This window comes from Lactuca virosa, chromosome 6 (assembly GCF_052849685.1).
Source record: "Lactuca virosa cultivar CGN04683 chromosome 6, Lactuca_virosa_CGN04683_v6, whole genome shotgun sequence".
In the NCBI taxonomy this organism is placed as follows: Eukaryota; Viridiplantae; Streptophyta; class Magnoliopsida; order Asterales; family Asteraceae; genus Lactuca; species Lactuca virosa.
The window spans coordinates 60,193,865-60,217,426 of record NC_136431.1 but is presented as its reverse complement, the minus strand read 5'-3'; the positions used below and the strand labels follow the sequence as shown (position 1 = coordinate 60,217,426).

Sequence of the window (23,562 nt, the reverse complement as noted above, 5' to 3'; positions counted from 1 at the left end):
ATAAAAATTCACGTGTATTTTTAGAAATTGTTTTTAAATAAAAATTTGATTAAATTACAACAAAAAAAGCCTGGCATCATCATTTAGGTCACTACTAGCATCATTTGTAATATTTTAAACATGAATTTGAAATTGGTATGTAACATTGGTATCTGTTTTTGCAACCTAAAACTTAAAACTAAATCATTCAACCCAATAAAACTTTAAAACCACTACCACGACAAAGATCTTAACTATATCACCTGGAAGGAAAAATGAAACCTTAATTTGAGATTTTTGAATTAACAAATAAGGAAAAGAAAAAATCCAGAAAAAAAAAGACAGAGCTCATACTCATACGCCTGAAAAAAAAAATGCATACATACAAACATACACTAAGATCAGTTAGCTTTGGAAAGAGAAAAACAAAAACATAATTCATTTCATAACGAAGTTAAAAAGAACTGAAAACACATATATATATATATATATATATATATATATATATATATATATATATATATATATATATATATATATATATATACATCGGACCTGGTTCAATGATGAATAGAATTTTCAAAACAGATATAATGAAGAAGTTAATAATGGTGGAGGTTGCGATGGTTGTGGGTGCTGGCAGCGCCTTCCTAAGTCGATTTCAACAAGTCAATAAAGGAGGACAGGGATGTGATGGAAGAAGCAAAAATATGGGGGAGTGAAGTCTGGGACGTGAATAAGAAGGTTGTAGGGGCAACAGAAAGAATAAACAATGTCGTTCAACCAAAGGCAAGGCTACGTAGGCTCAAGGTCAATAAATAAATCGGATAACCGGGAGGTGAGGGTCAAAAGGGCAAAACGGAAAAAAAATCAAGACTTTAGTGGTCAGGGACCATCATTAGAACTTAAGTGGCTAAATCGATACAAGATCGTAAGTTCAATAGTCAAAACTCCTTAAAAAATGATCCATGTCTTTTATTGTATTTTTTTATAATATATTTATAAAGTTAAAAGGTTTTGTCTTTTTTAGTTAGTTTAATTTAGACCTGGTCCGTTAAATATGGAAAACTATATTATCCTTTAAATTTTCTTTACAGTTTATTTTATTTGTCATTATAATTATATGAGAAAATTACAAAAATGACCACTTTTGTTAAATACTTTGCAGAAAATAACCAAAAAAAACAAGATAACAAAAAATAACCACTAAAATCGTAGATAGATTAGGGTCATTTGCGATTTTTCTTTCATATTTACGAATGTACAAGTTGGTAAAGCATTGACGTGCATCGATTGTTGTACGTTCGCGGATAATGAGATTTTTTGGTATAAATATATGTTTTACACCCACGTCCGCAGATGAACTGCAATCCATCTGCGATTTACTTTGCAGTCTATCTGTGAATTGTCGGTTTAATTTTTTTATTTTGACTACATAAATGATTGATTTGACTACGAAATTACCATATTATATATAAAAATTTGCAAAAAATTATCACTTTAACAGATATTTCTTTGGAAGACTTGTTTAAAACCTCTGTAATAAAATGAATGAATATTTGGTTTGCGTTGTAAATGGCGGGAGGTGGGAGTTTGTAGAGACAAATCTGGAATATGTATATCCACATTGAGGAATTTCTGAATTCGCTTTGATATTTTTGGAGTATATATTAGTTATAGTGATTTTGTAACACCTCAAATTTTAAACCAAAATTTTCATTTTTAATTTCCTAAAATAAAGTTTCACAAATCAATTCATCCAAAAACATAAGTGACTAAGACAAACATCATCACAAAATATCAGAGTATCTTAAAATGTCCCAGTAACAAATCTCTCAGCGAGTCTGTACAATCAGACCTTCACCTTCCTGCGGTCCTCAGAAGTACCTGAAAACACATAAATCAACAATTGTAAGCACGAAGCTTAGTGAGTTCCCAAAGATACCACATACAGCACAACATAAATAAACAGATATGGGTTATCAACAACCCTGACTATCAGCAGTCCCTGTGGGCAACAGCACACCCTATGGGTTATCAGCAACCCTGGAGACTATCCGTAATCTCAGTCACACATAACAGTATAATACAAGAATAATAGTAGGCCCAGTTGGTCATCTAAAATACAATTATTCTACCACACAGGTAAGAATAAGTGAGGAGACTCACCTGATACTGACGACAAGTAAATCTCACACCCAAACTGCCAGAACTAGACTCCGCCTAATCAACGAAATAATTAATAATTGAGGTCCATAACTCAACTCGTGATTCCAAAACCCACAACTAAGTGATTTAAGGGAAAAAAATACCATTTTGCCCCTCTCATGATCCAAAACCCTAAATCTTGACCAAAAGTCAAAAGTCAATGAAAGTCAACTACCTAACGCGTACGTTGGGTGTACTCTTTCTTATGTGGGGCGTACTACTCGAACAGCAACCGATCGGGGACGGAACCGGCTACGCCCCTCGTACTCCGTCTGATTCAACTTTCACCAACTTTTGTGTCTTAATCCATTAAGACATCTAACCCAACTTCATGTCTGACCATCATAGGGTGTCTTAATCCATAAAGTTGTCGACTTTAAGCCTTTGCATGGCTAGAAAGGACCCAATGCAACAAACTCTAACTTCCATCACACTCTAAGCCACTTTACTCATGCATGGGTCATAGGAAATGATCAAGCAACCATTTTTATGGATCTACAAGTCCTAAAATGTATGAAAGGGCAACTAATATTCTCTGGAGTGCTCCAAACTTATAAAGGTCCAAACTTGGGGACAAAAAGCTCATAAAACTCATCCATGGAGATCAAATAGGAAACTCAACAAGGTTTAAACTTTATACCTGAAAAAGATGCACAACGAGGAGCGGTTTCTAGATCTTCAAGCTTGCAAACAACAACTCCTTCTTCTCTAAACTTCTTCTTCTTCAAAAACATGCACCAAAATCACTTAATAAGCTCCCAAACTCTCACTAACAAGCTTAGACTCGAGATTAGGCTTTAAGGATGGAATGGTGGCTGATAAGGATAGTCTAAGGGATGTATAAGGTTGTTTAAATAGGGAGCAACCCTTAAAATTAGGGTTTAGTGATTGGGCTAGTACGCCCCGCATACCACACGTACGCCCAGCGTACTAGCAGGACATCCGCGATCCCGCATCACACAAGTACGCCCAACGTACGGCTAAAACACGAAGCTTTTACCACAAGGGACCAATTATGCAACTTTTATAAAATTAAGAGCTAGAAATGATAATACATGGTAATCGGATGTTACTGATTTTATATATTTGGTGAAAATGAAAACCAGTTTGTTAGATAGATATAAAACTAGTCTCCGCTTCCGTCATCCTGAATTGAATCATTACATAGTCATAGTTGAAGACATTGATATTAGAATGTTGATCAACATAATCAAACCGATTGGAATAAGTGTTGTGAAAGTGTTAGTGGTGGCTGATGAAGGTGATGCAGTTACGGAGGGTAGTGAGAGAGGAAATGAGTTGGTTGCTAACTTATCCAGCGATCAAGGGAGCACCAACCCAATAGGTACTTTTATGACTCCTAGTGTACTCCAGTTTCATAATGTTGTTGAAAATGTAAATGTGATGTATTCACTTATTCACTATGTGGATCCTGAAAATTACAAGTACGTTGGTGATGATGATGTTGCTACATATCTTAATGACGTGGGTGGTTGTTCTGTTAATGTTTCGCAACAAGAAATTAAGGTTATCAATAGAGGTAGAGTATATGAAACTAAAAAAAAAATATGATTCACAAAGATGAAAATCTACATGGTTACGGGGATTTGTTGATGTTGTTGATGTAGATTTAGATATATCTGACTTAGAAAGCAATTCTGATGAAAATGATTTAAGTGATGAACCTAAACCTATGTTTTCCGATAACCTTTTTTATGGTATGCCCCTTATACCGACATGTACAATTGATGGTAATAAAAAAATCTCATCACATAGGGTAGACTCTAATCAAAAGATTGAATGCCTGCAAATATTTGGAAACAAAAACCTTCTAAAACGGACGATTGGGAAAAATGTCTTGGGTTTTCAGACAAAGACAAGTAGATCGACCAAATCAAGGCATGAGGTTGTGTGTGTTAGGAAAAAATGTTCTTGGTTAAAAGAGCAGAAGGAATAAAAAATTCTAACGGACTTTTCCAAATGGAAAAATTTGTTGACGTACACACATGTTCTTCAACAATGTTTCAACCTAATCATCGACAAGCAAACAAACATATGTTGGGTGAATATATTGTTGATGTTTTGGATGAAGATTATAGTAGAGTATATCGGGGAGAATATATTGTTAACGATATGAACGCACAATTAAATCAATATCTCATACCATCATGTTTGGCGTGCGTAGCAATATGCATTGTTGTTATTAAGGGGTACCAAAGAGGATTCATTTACCAAACTCCCTGCTTGTTTCCACAATTTGGTTGGAGCTACATGGTAAGATTGTCTCGTCTCGAGCTTCGAAATTTAGCAAATAATTATTCGTTAATTTCATTCCATCAGTCGTAGCTCCAACACAACATTTAGCTCTTTTTATCCAAGAGTGTATTCGCAACTACAAAACGGAAATTTAACATAATAAGTATCAAATATACGAAGTCGTGTCGTGTCGGTTTAATCGCTTATTATGACGTGCATAGTCGTGTCGGTTTAATCGCGAAACTTCAAAGAATTATAACTTATTCATACGAAGTCGGATTTAAGTGTTTCTTATATTTTTGAGATGGTCATTCCGACTAATACATCTTTAGCTAAGATTATCTATTATATCTTAAATGTCTAGCCCGAATCTGCAGACGTTACATAAGATTAACATAGATTTATGTTATTTTTCATATATCCAAACTTTACTATTTTCTATTGATTTATATTATCTAAACTAGATGTAAGATCAATGTACTGCACGAGTTATTAAAAAAATTATATATAAAGATACATATGCATTTTTTTAAAGAAAATGTTAAATATAAATGTGTAAACATTAAGTAATTTTAAAGTAAAAATTCAAAATAAATACAAACGAAATCATGAATAAATAAGTAATTCAATTTATACTAATAAAATATATCACTGATAAATAATTATATTTTGGCCATAGTTTGGTTTAACCACCTTATTTTAGTTTTGTCAATGAAAAACAACAAAGTTAGATCATTTTTCCTATGTAGACCATTTTAGCCTAAAATTATTGTGAACTTTGGACACTTTCGGAAAAAAAAAATAGTGACCAACTTGATAATTTAATATTTTTAGCTTCAAACTCAATAAAGTGTCAACCAAACTAGAAGAATTCTTAGAATTCGGTGAACCAAAATTTGGCAAACATCTTTTCCTTTATCTACTTGAAGCTTTTTAACATTCTACAAGAAGATTGTCGGGTAAAAGTTAATATTGTGCACATTGGTAGCAAACTAGTACAAGAAAGAAAATAGTAGTTGGGTTGTATTAAAATAAGCTTTGAAAACTCATAGTATTTACTATGTTCAGTAATGAAAATATGAAATTACATGGAAGTCTTGTGAGAAAGAGTTAAAAACCTAAAAAACAATGAATCAACTCAAAAATTTCAAAGATAACATGAGAACAAAGATGGTATTCGACTGGTTATTCTTCTGCTCTTGCAGATTCCCTTATTATCTTTGCCTATATTGTTCATTATTCCGCTCTCACCCTTCCAACCCCATATTTATCCATTTGGAGCTTGATTTTGGTAGGATTTATCATTGCATATGTAAGAGAGTTGGCAAAAAGCAAGACAATAAGCAAAAGGATTATGAAAAATCATCAAGTAGTATCTGAGAGCAATCCATCCTGTGAGTGGGGATAGAAACTTTAACACTATCACATTACAAAAAAGTTTATAACCAATAAGTTAATTAGTAAAAAAATAATCTAGATTGCAGATTAACATGCACAAGGTAGCAACTCCTTGTTTTATCACCATATATCCTCTCACTAATGTTTATAACTTCAGTAATTCCTTTAAAGCCCTCGATGCTTTTTCTTGAGTGTTCCAAATTTTATTCATCGGATAAGACTCAATTTCCCAAATAACACAAAGAATTAGAATGTCAGAAGCAACTAAACATGTAAATAAAATCAATACACAAAGTATATAACATTAAAATAATAATAAAGTTTTGTCTATGAGGTTATATCTTCAAATCATTTATAATACCTTATTGTTTTCCATGATATTTTCAACTGGAAGTTGTGATTGGATTTAGGAATCTATCATGGTTCAATCATATTCTCCTATTTTTCCTATTTTCTCATGTTTCTTTACATATTTACCAGTATAATTTATCATTACTGCACAAAAAATCAACGAAATGTAGAACCAACATGTTTTTATGCTGAGTGATTGTTAAAGTTAAATATTGGTCCTTTAACCTAAAAAGCCTTAATGTTTTATTTTTATAAAACTTGTCATTGAGATCAAATCTAGTAATTTAAAATGAAAATTTGACAAAGTCAAATACAATGATCGAAATCCCCTATCCTAATAAATGAGTACAAAATTGCCACGTGGCAATTGCTCAGCCCCTCCCTAAGTTTTTTTCCCGCTCAAAATGTCTGACTGAAATACCAAAACTACCCTTATGTTACTATATTAAATACAGACTATCCATCTCCCTAAATCTCGCCGCTCTCTCCTTCAATTCCCACTTTTCTTGCACCCTAATCCCTATTACCTGACGTTTTCTATAATTTCTTCCCAAAATAATCGTTCTATCCTGAAAAAAATCAGAAAGCATATTTGAATTAATCTTAATAGCAAGAAATCAGGAATTGTGATCGACCCTTCATTGTCATTGTCATTCTGCTCAATCGAGCGGGTGATTACGGAAAATGCGTAACCATGTCTCCAGCCATTATGCCTCACCGTGCTTCTGATCTCTCAATTTAGGTGTCTTTTCTACTCGGCGTTTCTGGTTCGCCAATGTGTATGTGGTGTAAAAAGTCGAAGGGAACTGTTTATTCAATCTCACTTTTACAGGTATGAACTTCTTGATTCATTATGCGCTGAGTCACAGCATGAAGCTTGGTGAGTAATAAGAGTTCCCTGCGGACCTGAAACCTTCATAGATGGGCAATGAAACAATAACAGTGAGTTTTTGTTTCTCTGTTCTTCGCATCTTCTATCAATTTTTTCTATTTTTGATATCTAATCAATCTCCTTCACACAGATTAATCTGTTGGCGCAGTAAGAGTTCCCTACAAAGCTAAACACTAGAAGTTGCTTCCTTCATCGCCGCCTCTTCATCCACCGTCACCACCTTTCGCAACCATTGACGACCATCTTTATCTTCTCCGTCATCTTTACTTTCTCTGGCATTTTCGTCTTTTCTCTCTAACTAAACCCTAGCACGGAAGTCGTCATCTTCATTTTCTATTAGCCTCTCCACCAGTAAGAGCATGAGAAATAGAGAAACACACCTAAACTGACACAAATGGTTGCAGCTTTCGCTAACATATCCAAATTATAGGTGATTCCCTTTTGTTTCTTTTATAATTTTTTCTCGCAGATGTTATCAAACATAAGTTACTGGTTGGTTTCTTGAAATGGGGGATTTGAAGACCGATTCAAGTTTCTGGCAATTTGAAGTCAAACAGGTACATTTTCTACATAATTGACATACGATTTATCCATTTCTAGCTTATTCTTTTGACTTATGGTTTGTTCCTGTATAAGATTTTTGATTTCATTTGTTGACACACATCTAACCAGCTTGTTTTCAGATCTCAATTAAAACAAAATAAACCTCTTGAAAGCTTAATATATCTCATTATGTTGTAAGCTACTTATGTATGTACAATCTGGGTTGCTTTTTTTTTTATAGAAACATTCCATATTTTAAATGGAAAAAATAGCTATTTAGATGACATGTTGAATAGTTGATTGACAAAACTAGCTATTTCAAGTTTTGATGGATAAAAATATACAGCAGAGGAGGTGTTTTGACTTTTTGCCAACTACATTCAAAAATTCAGGTGCCATCTTTCTCCCCTGGTTGTTACTTGGTCTTAGTTGTGACTATTATTGACTTTTCTTCGTTGTGTATGCTTTTTGTCCAGGAGCCATTTCGTTTTTTGGCAATGAAGCACTTTATCCAGGTAGTCCCACATGATACTTAGGTTTTCAGCTTTTGTTTACATTGAAGTTTTTGTGGTTATAAAGGATTTACCACCGATTTTGTGTCATTGGTTGAAGGCACTGGTTGTTTTAATTCATATAGGGTCAAATTTGTCTCTATAGATCTGGATCTGTCTTTCCATGCTTATGCTTCTTCAGATTTACATGTAAATTTTGTATATTTTACATCTTAATGAGTTTGTTTTATCTGTTAATTTCTTTTAATGGTGGCTTGTCTACAGGATTTGCTATGTTGAATTTAAAAGCTCATAAAATCTCAATGAAGTGATGATGGAAAAGTTATGTTGTATATTATACTCTGTGTATTGATATCAAGTCTACGAGTATGAATTTTTTTAATAGGAAAGCTACGAGTATGTGATGTGCTTGCTAACCAAGGGGCGGATATAATTGGGGGAGGGCTTGGTGAGGAAACATCAGGTTATTTGATGGTGAGATGGGTGTTATGAAAGTAAATATAGGGAGATTCTTGCTGTCATTTTGGTGAAAAGGGTGGAAATGTCGTGAGCAGCAGGTGCTACTGAAGCAGTGAGTTGACTAAAGGATATGGAGTTGATGGAAGGGGCCTTAAGACTATAAGGTTTGAATGTCTAATTTCCAAATTCTATATTTTTTGAATTCTTTGAATGATTTTCTATATAGAGGAGGGGGAGAATGAGAGAAATGGAATAGACCATAAACAGGGACAACCTGGAAATTAACAATAGTTAAAGCTTCATTAGATATGCAGCTAGCCCAATGTAAATCCTTCTTATGTTACCTGATAAGGGAAAAGACATGCCAACATGGAGGAAATGGTTTTAATTTTTGTATGAAAAATGTTGTACCAAAAGTGCAAATCATTATAAAAACTGACTGTTGGTAGTCTTTACCAGAAGACAAATACACATCCATTAATTGTGTTGATGACTCCCTACGGAAGAGGTAACCAGGCTAATTTCAAGACATCTGTTAATTTTGACCAGTTAGAAATATTGTTTTCAAGACATTTGTTGATTTCTAGCCAGTAAAAAAATGCATTTCTTATACAGGTATCATCCATTTCATCCAATTCCTTTAACAACCCACATGATTGTAATATTTATTTTATTAGATAATCAATTTTTTAGTTCTATTTAAAATTAACACCCGTGGATTCCACGAGTTTTAACCTAGTATGTACATCAAATCAAATCAAATGTACGATCAAAATGAAGGAAGTTTACCTTACCTAATTTACCTAATTGAATCTAGTGTGAGCTTTTGTGAATATGTGTAGAAACTTAAGTACTCATACAAAGGATGTCGAGTGGCCGTTGCAAATCTTTGGTTGTGTTTCGTATTTGAATCGGCGTGTGGGTGAATTAAGGTCCCCTCGTTAGGATAACAAATTCAAAAGGGTGACGTTTTCATCCCTCTCGGTCCTCCCCTTTATCACGCGCCTCTTTCCTAGTCTAGTGCCCAATTTCTTTCATTTAGTCGAAACGTTTAGTGTTTGCTCCTCCATCAATGGCATATTTTAATATAACCCTTTTGGCCTATTTTTAATAAATTGAACGTTTTTTTATAGAATTCAAATTTTGTACATTGAACTAAAACTACAAAAAAATATAATATATAAATTATGTTATCTTAAAATTTTTGAAAAAAAAAATCATTGCGGCCAACATTAGAAAAATGAGAAAATTGGTAGTTTTTGAGTTAAACTAACTATACTAAGAATAAAATAACATAAAATAAAAAATGATATACAATTTTATTTACATATGTATGGGTAGAGATTATTTTGATCTTGAGATAAATATTTTTAAACCATATTGAATTGAATTTACTTGGTAAAAAGCAATCATCCTAAGTATTTTATTATAACGTGCGAAGTGACCGACCAAAGAAGATCCATGCCTTACGATTATAGTTTTTATTCTTAATTTACTTAATTAAAACGGCAAAGTGATATTGAAAGAAACATGCCAATTTTGAATTATATATATTAGAGGAAGCATATTAAAATTTTAAAATATAAGGAAACAAATTAACTACTCATTAATTACTTTCTATGACTTATAAATTATAATATTTGATTAAAAAAATCTAAAATTACCACAAAATGATAAGTGAGAATTAATTTTAGAAATTAACTACAAAATTATATGTGTCAAAATGCATGAGAATGTAACAAGAGACGGAAATAGTTTTTATTTATTAGAGTAGATTGGAGTAGATATATTTATTGGATATTCCAAGTAACAAAAATAATGCTTGTGAAATTTTAGTTTTGATATAAAAAAACCCATGTTTTTTTAAATCAATACAAGAACAAAAATTATCATCTATCACATAATAATCTTCATATTAGTTAAGGTTTAATTATATACGTACAAGAAGCATAATTAACTAAATCATTTTAACAATGTAATTTATATTATAAAGTTTTTTTATAAGTTAAAGTTTAACATATTCAATTATTTATAAGTTGCAATTTTGTTACGTTATTTTTGCTGTAATTTTCTATATCAATATAACTATGTAAATAGTTTCATCGTCACACCAACAATTAATCTATAAGTTATACATCATATTTAATTATTTAGAAATCATAAAATAACTGTTAATACAACAATAAAACTTATTTTTCATACGTTTATGTCAATATGTCATTATATTGCTTTAAAACACCCTAATGGGCTCCAAATAAGCCCATCGCTAACCACTGTAGGCCTGTAGCCTAAATCGGATTATCGGACTTCGAGTGCTTCGGAAGTGCGTTGCGACTCTGCAACCGGAGCTTTTTAGTTTCTTTATCGTTTTCAAAAGGCAAACAGAGAAACCCTAGAGAAAACCTCAAATTCCTTACTTTTGAATTGCGACCAGTGCAATTGAAAATGTCATTTTCTTCATATTGCCGTCGAGCTGTTAACGGATCCGTTTCTTTGATTACTTCGAGGATTAGCAGCTCTCAGATGAGATCCAAGCATTCTATCAGCCGTAAGTGTGTTTCTATTCAACTCTTGATTAAAATTTTTCTTCTTCAACGGAAATTAATTTGAAAAACTAAAAGTTAGAGGAACATTCAATTCGATGTCGTGATGTACATTTCTATTGATTTATGTAATTATGTGTATCGTCCTTTGAAAATATAGCAACGTACTATGGCGGTGTTCGTAACCTAGGTTTTCTTTCTAGGGTTTCAGTTGACATTGAAACTCATTCTGTTGATTGTTGACGGATTATTTATCCCAATTTTTAGTCATGGAGTTGGGATCTTCGTTGTACACTCGGATTGAATGTTTCCCCCATTACGGTGTAATTAAATAACTAGAGTTCGATACCAAATTGTGTACTGCGTTGTACTTTTGGAGAAAACTGTTGCTTAAAGACATGAATTTCTGTTTTTTAACTACTCAATGAAGCCCATAACAGCATGCATTTGAGAGTAGGAGGTAGGTGTAACATCAAACCTGGAACAAAGAATCCGTATTAGCATGATTAAACAGAAGCTTCCACATTGAGAAATGTGCATTAAGGGAATATTTTTCAACACTAATATCATCACCAATTTGTAGCCTTTCCTTGCCAATTCTTTTCCAGCTTCCTTAATCTTTGTTCATAAAGAAAGTTCTAATGAAAAACCTGATGCATGAAAAGGCATTACATCTTAGGATTTGAACAAATATAACTCTCTGTAATCTGTATCATTATCTAAAATTCCTTTCCCAAAGAAAACCAGTTTTACTAATGCGATCATAATATTCCTACAGGTGCTCAAAATGTGAGCTCTGAAAGGCCACTTAGGCAATTTGTTTCAGGTAAAGACAAGTCAGCAGGTAGAAACTCAAAGGGTCGTATCACAATTTTCCACAGAGGGGGAGGGGCAAAACGGTCACAAAGAACAATTGACCTAAAACGCAACACTTCATCAATAGGTGTAGTTGAAAGAATCGAATACGACCCAAATCGCACTTCACGGATCGCAGTGGTCAGATGGGTCGAAGGGGCAGCCGTTGACCGCCCGAAAAAAGTCAACTCCCTCCAAAAAAACTTCACCCCATCTCCCAAGATCCTACCCTCCATCTCCATCAAAGGTCAGTTTTCATTCTCTTCAATTCCCGGAATGTTAGAAGACAAAAAGGTGGAATCTTTAAGGCCTAAAACAGATCATGTAGTGGTTGGACTTCCAAAAGGTAGGACTTTGACTAGTCAAAGTCAAAGTCAAACGGGGATCCAAATGAGAAACGTGAAGGATATTTTCCTATCTGCTTTTTCATCTTCAAATGGGAAAAAAAGACATAATGCTCCTTATTCGTTTGTGAACGCGTTGGGTGTTCCAAGAATGGCGGTGGCAGGGGCAAAACCGGAATTTTTTGTTCCAAGAATGAAAGATGATGTGAAAGAGAATGAAAGTTTGTTGCTTAATGAGGTAAAAAGGTGGGATAAGGATAGTGTTGTGTGGGGGCATAAGATGAAACGAAAAGCCGCTGTTTCTTGGGGGAGTTTGAGGCAAAGGGGGATTTTAGGGGTTGTTAATGAGTCAAAGTCAAAGTCAAAGGTGAGAGAAAGTGAAAAGGTGGAAAAAGATGGGAAATTTGGAGTGGATCGAGCACCTGTGAGTTATATATTGGCTACACATCAAATGGAAGCGGGGAAGATGGTGATGAATTGTGATTTGACTACAAGATCAAATGATGAATTTAGATACTGATTTTGATTTTGAATATAGATTCAAGATATGACAATTGTTGCTTTCGTATTTGTAGTTGTTTTGAATTTTGATGATGATGATTTGTATGTTTGTTTATTTTGTTTGTTTGGTTTTTTTGAAAGTTCTTGGGTTAATGCATAACAATGATCTAGAGATAATTTTATCTTTCTTTTTGTTCGAATATAATAAAACAGTATGATGTTATATTACACAGCAAATTGAAAGTATAATGTTTTACTATGTGTGTATATGTTGTAAATAAGATGTAAAAATGTTCCATGTTGCTATTTTGTTTTTTTCAAAATCCCGTTATACTAAAATACTAGGTGTGAGACCTGTGTATTACACGGGTTGATTAAAAAAGTTAAATATAAAGTGTAGACATTAACTAAGTAATTCAATCTATACTAATAAAAAATTATTATTATGTTTTAAATAACCGTGTTGAATATGAAGGTGTAAAAATTAAGCATTTTTTAAAGTAAACTTTCGAAATAAATACAATAAATAGAGTAAACCACAAGGACCATTTATGTAATTTTCTCTTAATTAATCTATACTAATAAAATTAATTAACATAAATTCACAAATGGAATTCATAAATATATTAATAGAAATAAGAATTCACAAATGGAAGGTTTACTATATACATTAATTCACATTAATTAATATGAGGTGACATTTAATAGGTGGAAATTGAATAAAAAATGAAAAAAAATACAAAAATGACAAGTGGAAAAAAATTAATTCTAAAATTCTAAGAAAATGACATGTGTCAATTTCAATAAGAAGTTGACATTTGGCAAATTTATCTTTATTTATTAGGGTATATTTATTTATTAGGGTAGATTAATTGTTTTTTTTCAAACTGTTATTTCATATTTATCATCAATGTGCAGGGATGTATGAAAGTAGTGTTGTTATTTCTTTCTTTAAATATAAAATCCTTTTTTTATAACATCTAACTTTCAAAGTCATTCCACTACAACATTCTATTTGGTATTTTCTGGACACATTTGCCCTTAAACAAAAAATATTGTGGGTTTCAATTGTTTTTCTCAACAAATGGACAGTTTTGCCCACGTTCAATTAACTACTTTTAATACAAATGTATGATTGTAACCTTAGCAATAAAACATCTAATGTTGTGTTTAAAGAAATGTTGTGTTTAAAGAAGTATTTTGAAATTTATTTTTCCTAATAATTATTTACAATATGACTAACAGTTTTTTTACTACTTTGGTGTCAATTACCTTCTTATTTATCCTAGCGTTTGTATTTGTGTAATACTTTAAATATTGCTCGCTATAACATTTTACTTTGAAATTAAAAACACAATAATCTTTTTTCACAATATTGTGGTAGTCAATGTTTGGCAGTTTTCTTCATATCTTTTAAAGCATACAAATAATTATACTCTAAAGAAAAAAAAAAAAAAAACATGTAGGCTTGATGATCTACACAAGCAAAACCGCATTAATGCATCCATCATTCTCAGGATTATTCGTGACTTGAGCATATTTCCCTGCATTCAACCACATCGACAAACACATCAACATCCCAAAGAAAGATTTATATTATTATTATTATATAATTATTAAAAAGTATAATCATAATCTTACCCCATACTACTTTCCCAGCTGGAGTGACCAGACCTAGTTCACTCACATTCACCTAAAATTCACATCATTTTTTGTTCAAATTTACTACTATTTGTGTAAAGAATGTGGGAAAAATAAAAATAATAAATCAAATGTACCTCAATGATGGTTCCCTTAGTGACAACACCGAGTGATGTATACATTGGACCATTAGGATTCTTCTTCACACCAATCATTTCAAGATTGAAAGTGCACTTCAGTTCAGGATGTGTCACATGGGCTTTTGTGAACCTTAATCCAGTTGGACGAATAAATCTCTCATATTTTGGAGGTTTTCTTGTGAAACCTTGTCCTACAAATGTCACTTTTGTAATCATCCTCTTCCATTGTTTGGCTGCAAAGTAACAAAAAGTTATTTGGTTGGTTGTACACAAACAAAAACAAGCCTAAAATAGGCGAGGGTATTATGGGAATATAGTCAAAATACTCACTTTTCCTTTTCCCAGTTCTGAGCACTTTGAACATCTCATCTTCAGCCACTGGTCTCACCTGAACATTTCAAGAACCATATTTGTCAACATCAAGAATCAAATTCAAACATGATTTGAAATATATAGACTAGTTTCTTACCTTGGGTAAAGGCACGTCCCACTTCCCTGCTTTCTCCTTTCTTTTTTGTTTTACTGTGTTGCTAAGAATCTGAATGTTTCTTAATTATATTATATTACTATTTACTATATAAAAGAGAGGAGAACAACTGTTTTGTTTATTAATTTAAGGGGAAAGGAAACAAACCTTTGCACGTGTTGTGGTTTCACGATCAAGAAGATAGGCAGGAACAGCACCTTCCTGAACATCATCATCCACCTTGCGTCTACTTGATGATTCTTCATGCATGGCCAATCTATTATATTAACACACTTAGAAGTTAGAAGGAGCAAATAAAATGAAATTGATGCCAGAAGATGATAAGTAAAAGGGGAATGCATGATAAAAGTGGAGCATAGATACTTACGTCTTCTTCATTTGAGCCTTTTCTGCATATCGTTTCTTAGCAAACATCTTACCCTTGATTCCTAAAGCCTGGAACAAGTGAACAACCATAAAAGAAGGAAACTTTTTTAGTATTCCATGGCTTCCAATTAAGATTGAGCAATTAGTTCAAATTTTCTAATAAAACTATCCAATTGGGCAGAGAAACAAAATGATTGATAAAGAGGCACAACCTTTTGAGCAGTTTGGGAGCGCTTGTGAACTTCACGGGCTTCCTTCTTCCGCTTCCTCTCAAAGTGATCATGGCGATAACCATTTCTCTTCCTGTGAAGCTCTATGTAATCTCCTTGAGGCTTTTAACAACAAAAGAAAAAGGTTATCAACTCACAGAAGAATACCAAATTAACTGCTGGCATGCATTATTTTTTAGATTCAAGCAGTAAAGTTGGCCATAACCGAACTTCCTTAACGAAATTTCATTGATAAACAAAGCATGCGAATCCATCCCATAAGCAGTTAAAAGCAATTTTAGTCTTTTGGATGCAGAATCGTAATACAACTAACCATATTGACGTCGGTCAATAAAGCAGATTCAGCTTCTTGTTTGCTCCAGGCACAGTCTTTCAATCGAAACGATGTTACTTACCTGAGATGTGGCGGCGATAAGGATGGGATGAAGTGTGAAGGAGAGAGGTGGACCGGTGAAGGACGGAGGCGGATGGGAGGTGTAAAGTGTTACGGGCTGAATGGAATACAAAATACGAAGAATTAGGTTAGGGTAAAGAAAGCAAAACTTTGAACCATCCCTATATGAATCGGTTTTTAGCAGCCCAAATATTAACAAGCCCAAAGTTCTTTTTATTATTTATTAGGATGGTCTATTATAATTATAACAATATATAATACATTTATAAAAATATAAAAGTTGTAAAATATTATATATAATTAAACGGGCATCTTCAAGTTGAAAGTTTTGACTCTAATCATATCCATTTATTTTTCATGTCGTGTCGTGTCAACCCATTTACTTAAACGGGTCAAAATTACTCACACAAACATGTTAATTTTCGTATCGGATTGTCGTGTTGTGTAACACTATTCCAGATCTAGGTATAGGATGAGAGAAGCGGTGTTAAGGCGGTATCTATGTATGTTACAATAGCCCAGCTAGCCTAACTTATACACAAAATACAAGACAAACCATGTAGCAAATACTGTAGCCCAATAAATATTGGATGGTATTGTAAACGCTTCAGTCTAATACATTTTAATCTACATAGGTTATTATGTTCCTTAATCATTTGACTAACTTTTATTTATTATCTTATTACAATATAATCATTTTACTAACTTTATTTTTCAATTATTGATTATTACTTTTAAATAATAATTTTTATTAATCTTAATTATTATTTAAATAATAGTTTATAAATAAATAGTCACAAATATGACTTTTTTCTATGTCATATTTCTTTTGCGGTAAAAAAAATTAGTCTTTTAATTTATTGTGTTTTACATATGTTAATACAACTATTTAAAAAAAATTGTTATGATTCCTCAAAAATCATATATATATATATATATATATATATATATATATATATATATATATATATGCATTTACTAGATAAATAATTACAAACACCCCTTTAACGTTTTTTAAATTAATAAGGATTGGACCATTTATTGGTACGATTTATTTTGGAAATATGTTTCATTTGTTGAAAAAGGATTTAAACATCACACAAACTTACATGGTCTTGCTTTTTATTAATTTATAGAGTTAAACAGCTTTTGTGTAAAGAAATACATGTCAAAAAATTAAGGATACAAAAAGAAAAAGAAAATGTACATATTAATTATATTGCCAACAACTCATGCATTCGTAATAAAAAAAATTATGGTCTTTTAATTAAATAAAATAAAGGATATGATATATTATTTGGAAATATATAAATAAAAGTTAGAATAAAACAAATAGAAGGAAAAAATGACAGGAAAGAAAAATATATATTAAATGACAACAGGAGAAAGAAAATGGTTATAAAGCAAAGTAAAAAATATAAATCATATAAATTTATTACAATAGGAAAGAAAAAATGGTTACAAAGGAGAGAGAGAAAAACATAATTCATTAAGTAGTCTCGAAATTTTAAAAAATTATGATTTTTTAGTTCGGAGTCTAATAGGATGGAGTGTTTAAATAAAAAGCCTTTGTTTAGATTGATATATTATATGTAATACTTTTTGATAAGTAATTTTAATTTAATTTATTTGATAAAATATTTTATTTTTATTTAATTTATTTTAAATTACTATTCTTAATAATGAAATTTCTTAATAATGGAATTTAATTATAAACTTAATAAGATTTAGAATCGCATAAATTTATTATTAAAAGTATGTGTACGTATATGAGTGCATCTTTGTATAAGTTTGTGTGTCTATATGTCTATTTGTCTATGTAAACAAATAACTCCAATAGACGAATTATAAAATTTTTATTCAAATTTATTGATTTAAAATAACTATAAATCATTTTGAAAGTTTATATTTTTTTGTCACTTTTTTTTATCTTGAGGTTTAGAGCTTCTGGAATGTTTATCACAAACGTGTTTGTGGTCTACGTGGCCACGAACCAAGACTATGCACATCATCCCGGTGCCTCGTCATGGGTCGTGGTCGTGGTGGTCTGTGTTGCCGAGAACAATCGAGAACAGCCAATAACGCATTTAGTTACTCATTTGACACTTCTAATGGAAGGTTTGGAAATTAATTTTTTTTCCAAATATTTACTTATAAATATAACCACACATCTTCTTATATTTCACATAATCATTCTCTCCATTTATTCACATTCACACATTTATGTTCCTTGATCTCTCAAAAATCATGGCTCCTAAAATGCGGAATTGGTCGGAAGAGAAAGAAGAGAAGTTATCACTAGCATGGGTGTCGGTTTCGGAAGATGGATATAGGCAAATGTCTAGAGATTTTTTAGGAAAAGTTTGAGACGTTTTCTACGGTTTAATGGGTTGTTCAAGTCGTAGTATTTATGAAATATGCTCGAAGTGGTGCAATATGAGGGTAAAATCTGATGGGTTTTGATACATAAAATAGATAGTTTTTCACAAAAACGGGCAACGGAAGCTATAAACATTTCTAGTAGATTTTGTTGAGCATCAGCGCTACCAGTTGATCTAAAACCAATTGGTGTTAGAAAGGGCGCAACCTTACCCATATAACGCATTCAGCCCTCCAGGACCAGGCATTCTATTGCGGCACTCCAGGCCATCGTGCGAGGACTTGGTCGATGCCATTTCTGACCCCCAACAATCCCCCCCTCAGAAATTGCTCCCTGAGAGAATAGAACCCTCGTCACTGGCTCTGATACCACTTGTTGAGCATCAGCGCTACCAATTGATCTAAAACCAATTGGTGTTAGAAAGGGCGCAACCTTACCCATATAGCGCATTCAGCCCTCTAGGACCAGACATTCTATTGCGGCACTCCACGCCATCGTGCGAGGACTTGGTCGATGCCATTTCTGACCCCCAACAGATTTCAAGTATATAACAAAACCAAAACCACCAATGATCCTTTAAAGAGGTTAGAATGATATAAAACAACCATAAGGTGTTTAGAAATGACAACTTTTGAAGTCTTTGGATCCTCTTGGATTTAAGGTGTTGATGAAGATGGAAAGAACAAGAAGCTTGAACTTCTCTATAATTATCCACCACCAAGAATAAGGTACCAAAATTGTTATATTTCTTCTTGTATGAATTTGTTCTTTAAGCCTTAAGTGCTTAAACAATTAAGCACTAAAAGGAAGACACAAAGTGAACACCAAAAGCAATAACTAACTTCAAAAGAGAGAGCTCTTTTGGCTCTTGGAAAGCTAAGGGTTTTGCTAGAGAAAGAGAAGAGAACTGTGACCAAAAACTAGCTACTTTTTTCATGCATAAGAGCCCATTTGTGTACCCCATGCAAAGTATTGGCTAGAAAGAGAGGCATGGGGGACAAGAGGATGAAGGTTGACAAACAACATTTATCCCCTAAAAGTTTCGGTCATGAGGCCTAATGGGGACAAAAAATGTGCACTAGTGTTTTAACGATGGTAGAGTAAACATTTAATTTAATTATGGTTAACCAAAGTGTCCAAAACTTTGTACATGACATATGTTATGATATCGTATCATATAAATACTATTTTTCTACTTCTTATAATATTGTTTTAATAAAATAATAATTTTTAACTAATTAAATACAAGAGTTAAATTTATTTATTAATAATCAGTTACTTAATAAATATTCAATAAGTACCAACTTGATTAAGGTGTGACCTTATAGGAGCATATGTCATTACCAATGTCACTCAGTAATGATATATTAAGCATATAGATCAAACATAAAATGTTTTGAGTTCGACGGAATTTATAATTTTGTTATAAACAATGTACAAGAAGACGATATCGCTCTGGTTGTTTTGGTCATGCATCAATATGAAGACACAAATCACAAACCGTTAAACATCTCAAAGCTTGGGTAAGTTGAAAGATTCTCCAAAATGGAAAAAAACATTGTTTAAAAAAATGGGATCAATTGTAGTTGCACAATGCTTGCATTTTTATGTTTTTTTTTTCTATTTTATTGTAAGTTGTTTTTTTTAATTAATGTAATGTTTTTATTTTGAATAAAAGACTAGTTTTACAAAAATATATGTTTTTATTGTATTTTTTAATTAAATTTAATTAAAAAATGAGGTGTAGTAGTGTGTTTAGTGGTAGCTACTCTAAAGTAGGGTGGACATTTGAACCGGACCGGATCGGCTCTTGGATCGGCCGGTTTCCGAGAATATTATGGACCGTGGACCGGACCGGATGAGACTTACCGCGTTCAGGTCTAGGTACGTTTTTTTCGGTTCTTGAACACGGTTGGACCAGTACAACTTTACATGAATACAGTACAAGTCGTTAACACGTGTTTCTTGGTTTGATACAACTCGTTAAAACAAATATGTAGTTGGGTTTTAACATTACAACTCATTAAAATGAATATGTTTTTGGGTTTGATACGATATAACTCGTAAACATATATACGTTTCCGTTTCTTGTATTTGTTGGACCGGTCAAACTTTGATTTATTATACCATTTGTTTGAACTTTGAATCAAATAAGTTAATGAATTTATCACGTTTCATGCATAACTAATCTAACTTTATCTATAATATTGTAACTTGCAAAATTAATTCTCCAAAAATAAAACATCTAACATATAAATCAAGTTCACCAACAAAAGTTAACAATCTTAACAACAAACATACAAAATGTAATAAACTTAACACCAAAAATCATAGTTTAAACTTTAAAATCAATCCAACTAACAAACGTTATAATCTAATCTTCAATTGGCCTCTTCCACATATCATGGTCATATAAATCTAGCATTTTTAAAACTTATGCAATCTCTACAAAGACCACAAAATAAAAATGTTGTTAGTATTTAATAAAAAGTAATAATTGTATAAAAAAAGAACAAAAATTGTAATTTTTTACCCAAAGCTATATATCATCATCGTTCAAGATATCATCAACGTTGTCAATTATCAGATTTGTAGAAGTTCTCACCCAATATTAGGTGCATAACAAAGCTTCAACTATCAACATCAATAAATTAGTCCGATACTCACTTACAACTCTACCACATGTGCTAAAGGCGGACTCGAATACCACACTTGAGATTTGTATCGCCAATATGTCTAACAACAAAAGAATGAAATTGTAACAACATTAATTTATAAAGAAACTATGAATGACTAAAAAAAGTAATCACCTTTCGTCATCCAAGCAACTCTCGGGAAAAATAATCGCGTTTACTCTCCACGACCCGAGAATTGAAAAATCTTTTTTATAATTCACTGTATTCTCTTTCAAATAGGTTTCTAACTAATTATCACAATCAATGACTATTTGACTCGCTTCTCGTTGAGAAGATTCACCATTATCAAATCGTTCCAAGTAAGTCATAAATAAATTATCCAGCCTATTATCAACCTCTCGGACCATTTGACATGCTTTTATGTCTATGCAACCGGGGGTCAATAACGGTTCCATGTACCCGATCATTTTTTTTAAATGCATATAACAAAAAATGTGATTTGGTGGTAGGATCAAGCAAAACCGCAAAGTATCGTTCATCTTGTTGTAGGCCCCCAATATTTGTTGTGTCGATCGTACAAAGTGTATGGGAGGAGTCGTACGACTTTATTGCCAAATAAAAGCATAATTATCCTGTAGTGACCCTCGGTTGCATAGACATAAAAGCACGTTTCCCACCAGTCTGGGGTCCAAAAAAACGGTCAAGTCCACAGATCCCAATGTTGACCACTACCCTAAAGTTTTAGTGGTAGGTTGTGATAATGATTTGACATCCATCACTATAATGGTTAGTGGTGGGTATTGTTAAGAGGGGATGTTTGTAGAAATGACATCAAGTACATAGGAAATTTCACTGCTATACTTCTATAGTTAGAAATTTTTTGGCTTCCCTCTATTGACATGGGACCATCAGTAATCCAAACACGCCTTTAAGATCTCCAATATTTCAACCATTAATGTGTTCCTCTTAAACAAAATACTTGCATTCATATCTGTTGTCTTAAGCTCTTCTAATTTTAACGGACAAAGACAAACGAGCATCTTTCCATTCTCTTTGAATTAACATCTGTTGTCTTAAACCATAGATGACCATGACCGAATTAATTAAACAGCGTGTCCGAAATTGATTCAAACTACGACACAAATTAAGAGGTCATGTATCTAAAGTAATCCTTCGAATATATCTTCGTAGTGGGATAATATATGTTGTTATTCCGCTCAATTTTCACAAAGTAACTTCTTTATTAAGATTATGTTTCTTAGGGTGAGGAACTGAGGAAACAAATTGGTGTAGCTGCTTATATAGAATGTAACTCAAATACACTAGTACTCTAGATAAGTAGATTCCAAAAGATCCATTAATTTCATTTCGAAAAAGAGAGATTCTTCTTCAAACCTAGAAGCTAACATAAGCACGGCAAACTACAATACTTCCAAACATTACCTAAAAACAGATTAAACTTGAAGTTATCCTACATCACCAACGACATGTGAATAAATACAAAGAGACGATGAGAGAACATTTTCTTCAACGCCTAAGCTTTCTTTGGGGATTTAGCTGCTTTAGCAGGAGATTTGGGCTCCTTTGTGGCAGTCTCAAGAGATTTCTTTGGCAAAAGAACTGGGTTAATGTTGGGAAGAACACCACCATGAGCAATTGTCACACCAGCCAGAAGCTTTCCAAGCTCTTCATCATTTCTCACAGCCAACAAAACATGTCTTGGTATAATTCTCTTCTTCTTGTTGTCTCTCGCAGCATTTCCAGCCAACTCCAACACCTAATCCAAATTCCAAAATCACGTCAGCAAGCACAAACAATTCGAATTGCAAACAGATAATGATTATTAACGAAATGAACGAGTTTTACAAAAAGCCCTAGCTTTTTTTTTTGCAATTACCTCAGCAGCAAGGTACTCGAGAACGGCGGCGAGGTAAATCGGAGCACCGCTACCGACACGCTTGGCGTAACGACCATTCTTGATGTGCCGGCCGATTCTCCCGACGGGGAACTGAAGACCAGCCTTGACGGACTTGGAGACAGACTTCTTCTTTGGACCACCTGCCTTCCTTCCGGCGGCACCCTTTTTCACCTTACCACTGGTCTCCATTTCAACGTATGTGGATTCTAGAGAAAAAATCGAGGGAAATGGAGAGATTGTAAGTTTTCCGGCGAGTTTTTTGTTGAAGGTAAGAGAAAGAGATGGAGCGTGAAGGTAGCAAATGAATTGGGGGCTAATTTATATGGTACTCTTTTGCGTTGCTGATCCGAGTGGTTTTGATGTGTGGGGTTTTGTGGCCGTTGGATTGTATCTAATTGATGGAGGGTGGGATCTGACGATCCGTGTGATTAGTTTTTAGCCAATCGGAATCGACCATATGTAGCGTAAACGATTTTGAAATCGTTGTTTGTTATGCGAACAATTTTTATCATTTTAATGTGTAATGGTT

At 32.9% G+C, this 23,562-nt stretch overlaps 3 protein-coding genes across 3 annotated transcripts; 1 reads left to right on the top strand and 2 right to left on the bottom strand.

Annotated features, from left to right (window-relative positions):
- The first annotated feature begins 10,909 nt into the window (after window positions 1-10,909).
- LOC145121182 (large ribosomal subunit protein uL2mz, N-terminal part-like) lies at window positions 10,910-13,025 on the top strand. Its single transcript, XM_079056966.1, has 2 exons — window positions 10,910-11,146; window positions 11,920-13,025. The coding sequence occupies exons 1-2, from the start codon at window positions 11,044-11,046 to the stop codon at window positions 12,858-12,860; spliced, it is 1,044 nt and encodes a 347-aa protein (XP_078913092.1). The 5' UTR covers window positions 10,910-11,043; the 3' UTR covers window positions 12,861-13,025.
- A 1,133-nt stretch (window positions 13,026-14,158) lies between these two features.
- Window positions 14,159-16,236, bottom strand: LOC145118518 (uncharacterized). The gene is made up of 9 exons (XM_079054218.1): window positions 16,019-16,236; window positions 15,688-15,807; window positions 15,477-15,544; window positions 15,257-15,365; window positions 15,092-15,160; window positions 14,953-15,010; window positions 14,620-14,855; window positions 14,483-14,534; window positions 14,159-14,385 (listed from the first exon to the last, which is right to left on the bottom strand). Exons 1-9 carry the CDS (start codon window positions 16,019-16,021, stop codon window positions 14,318-14,320), a joined length of 783 nt encoding a protein of 260 aa, XP_078910344.1. The 5' UTR covers window positions 16,022-16,236; the 3' UTR covers window positions 14,159-14,317.
- Window positions 16,237-22,454: 6,218 nt separating this feature from the next.
- On the bottom strand, window positions 22,455-23,332 carry LOC145119595 (histone H2A-like). Its single transcript, XM_079055271.1, has 2 exons — window positions 23,013-23,332; window positions 22,455-22,892 (listed from the first exon to the last, which is right to left on the bottom strand). Exons 1-2 carry the CDS (start codon window positions 23,220-23,222, stop codon window positions 22,650-22,652), a joined length of 453 nt encoding a protein of 150 aa, XP_078911397.1. The 5' UTR covers window positions 23,223-23,332; the 3' UTR covers window positions 22,455-22,649.
- Between the last annotated feature and the right edge of the window lie 230 nt (window positions 23,333-23,562).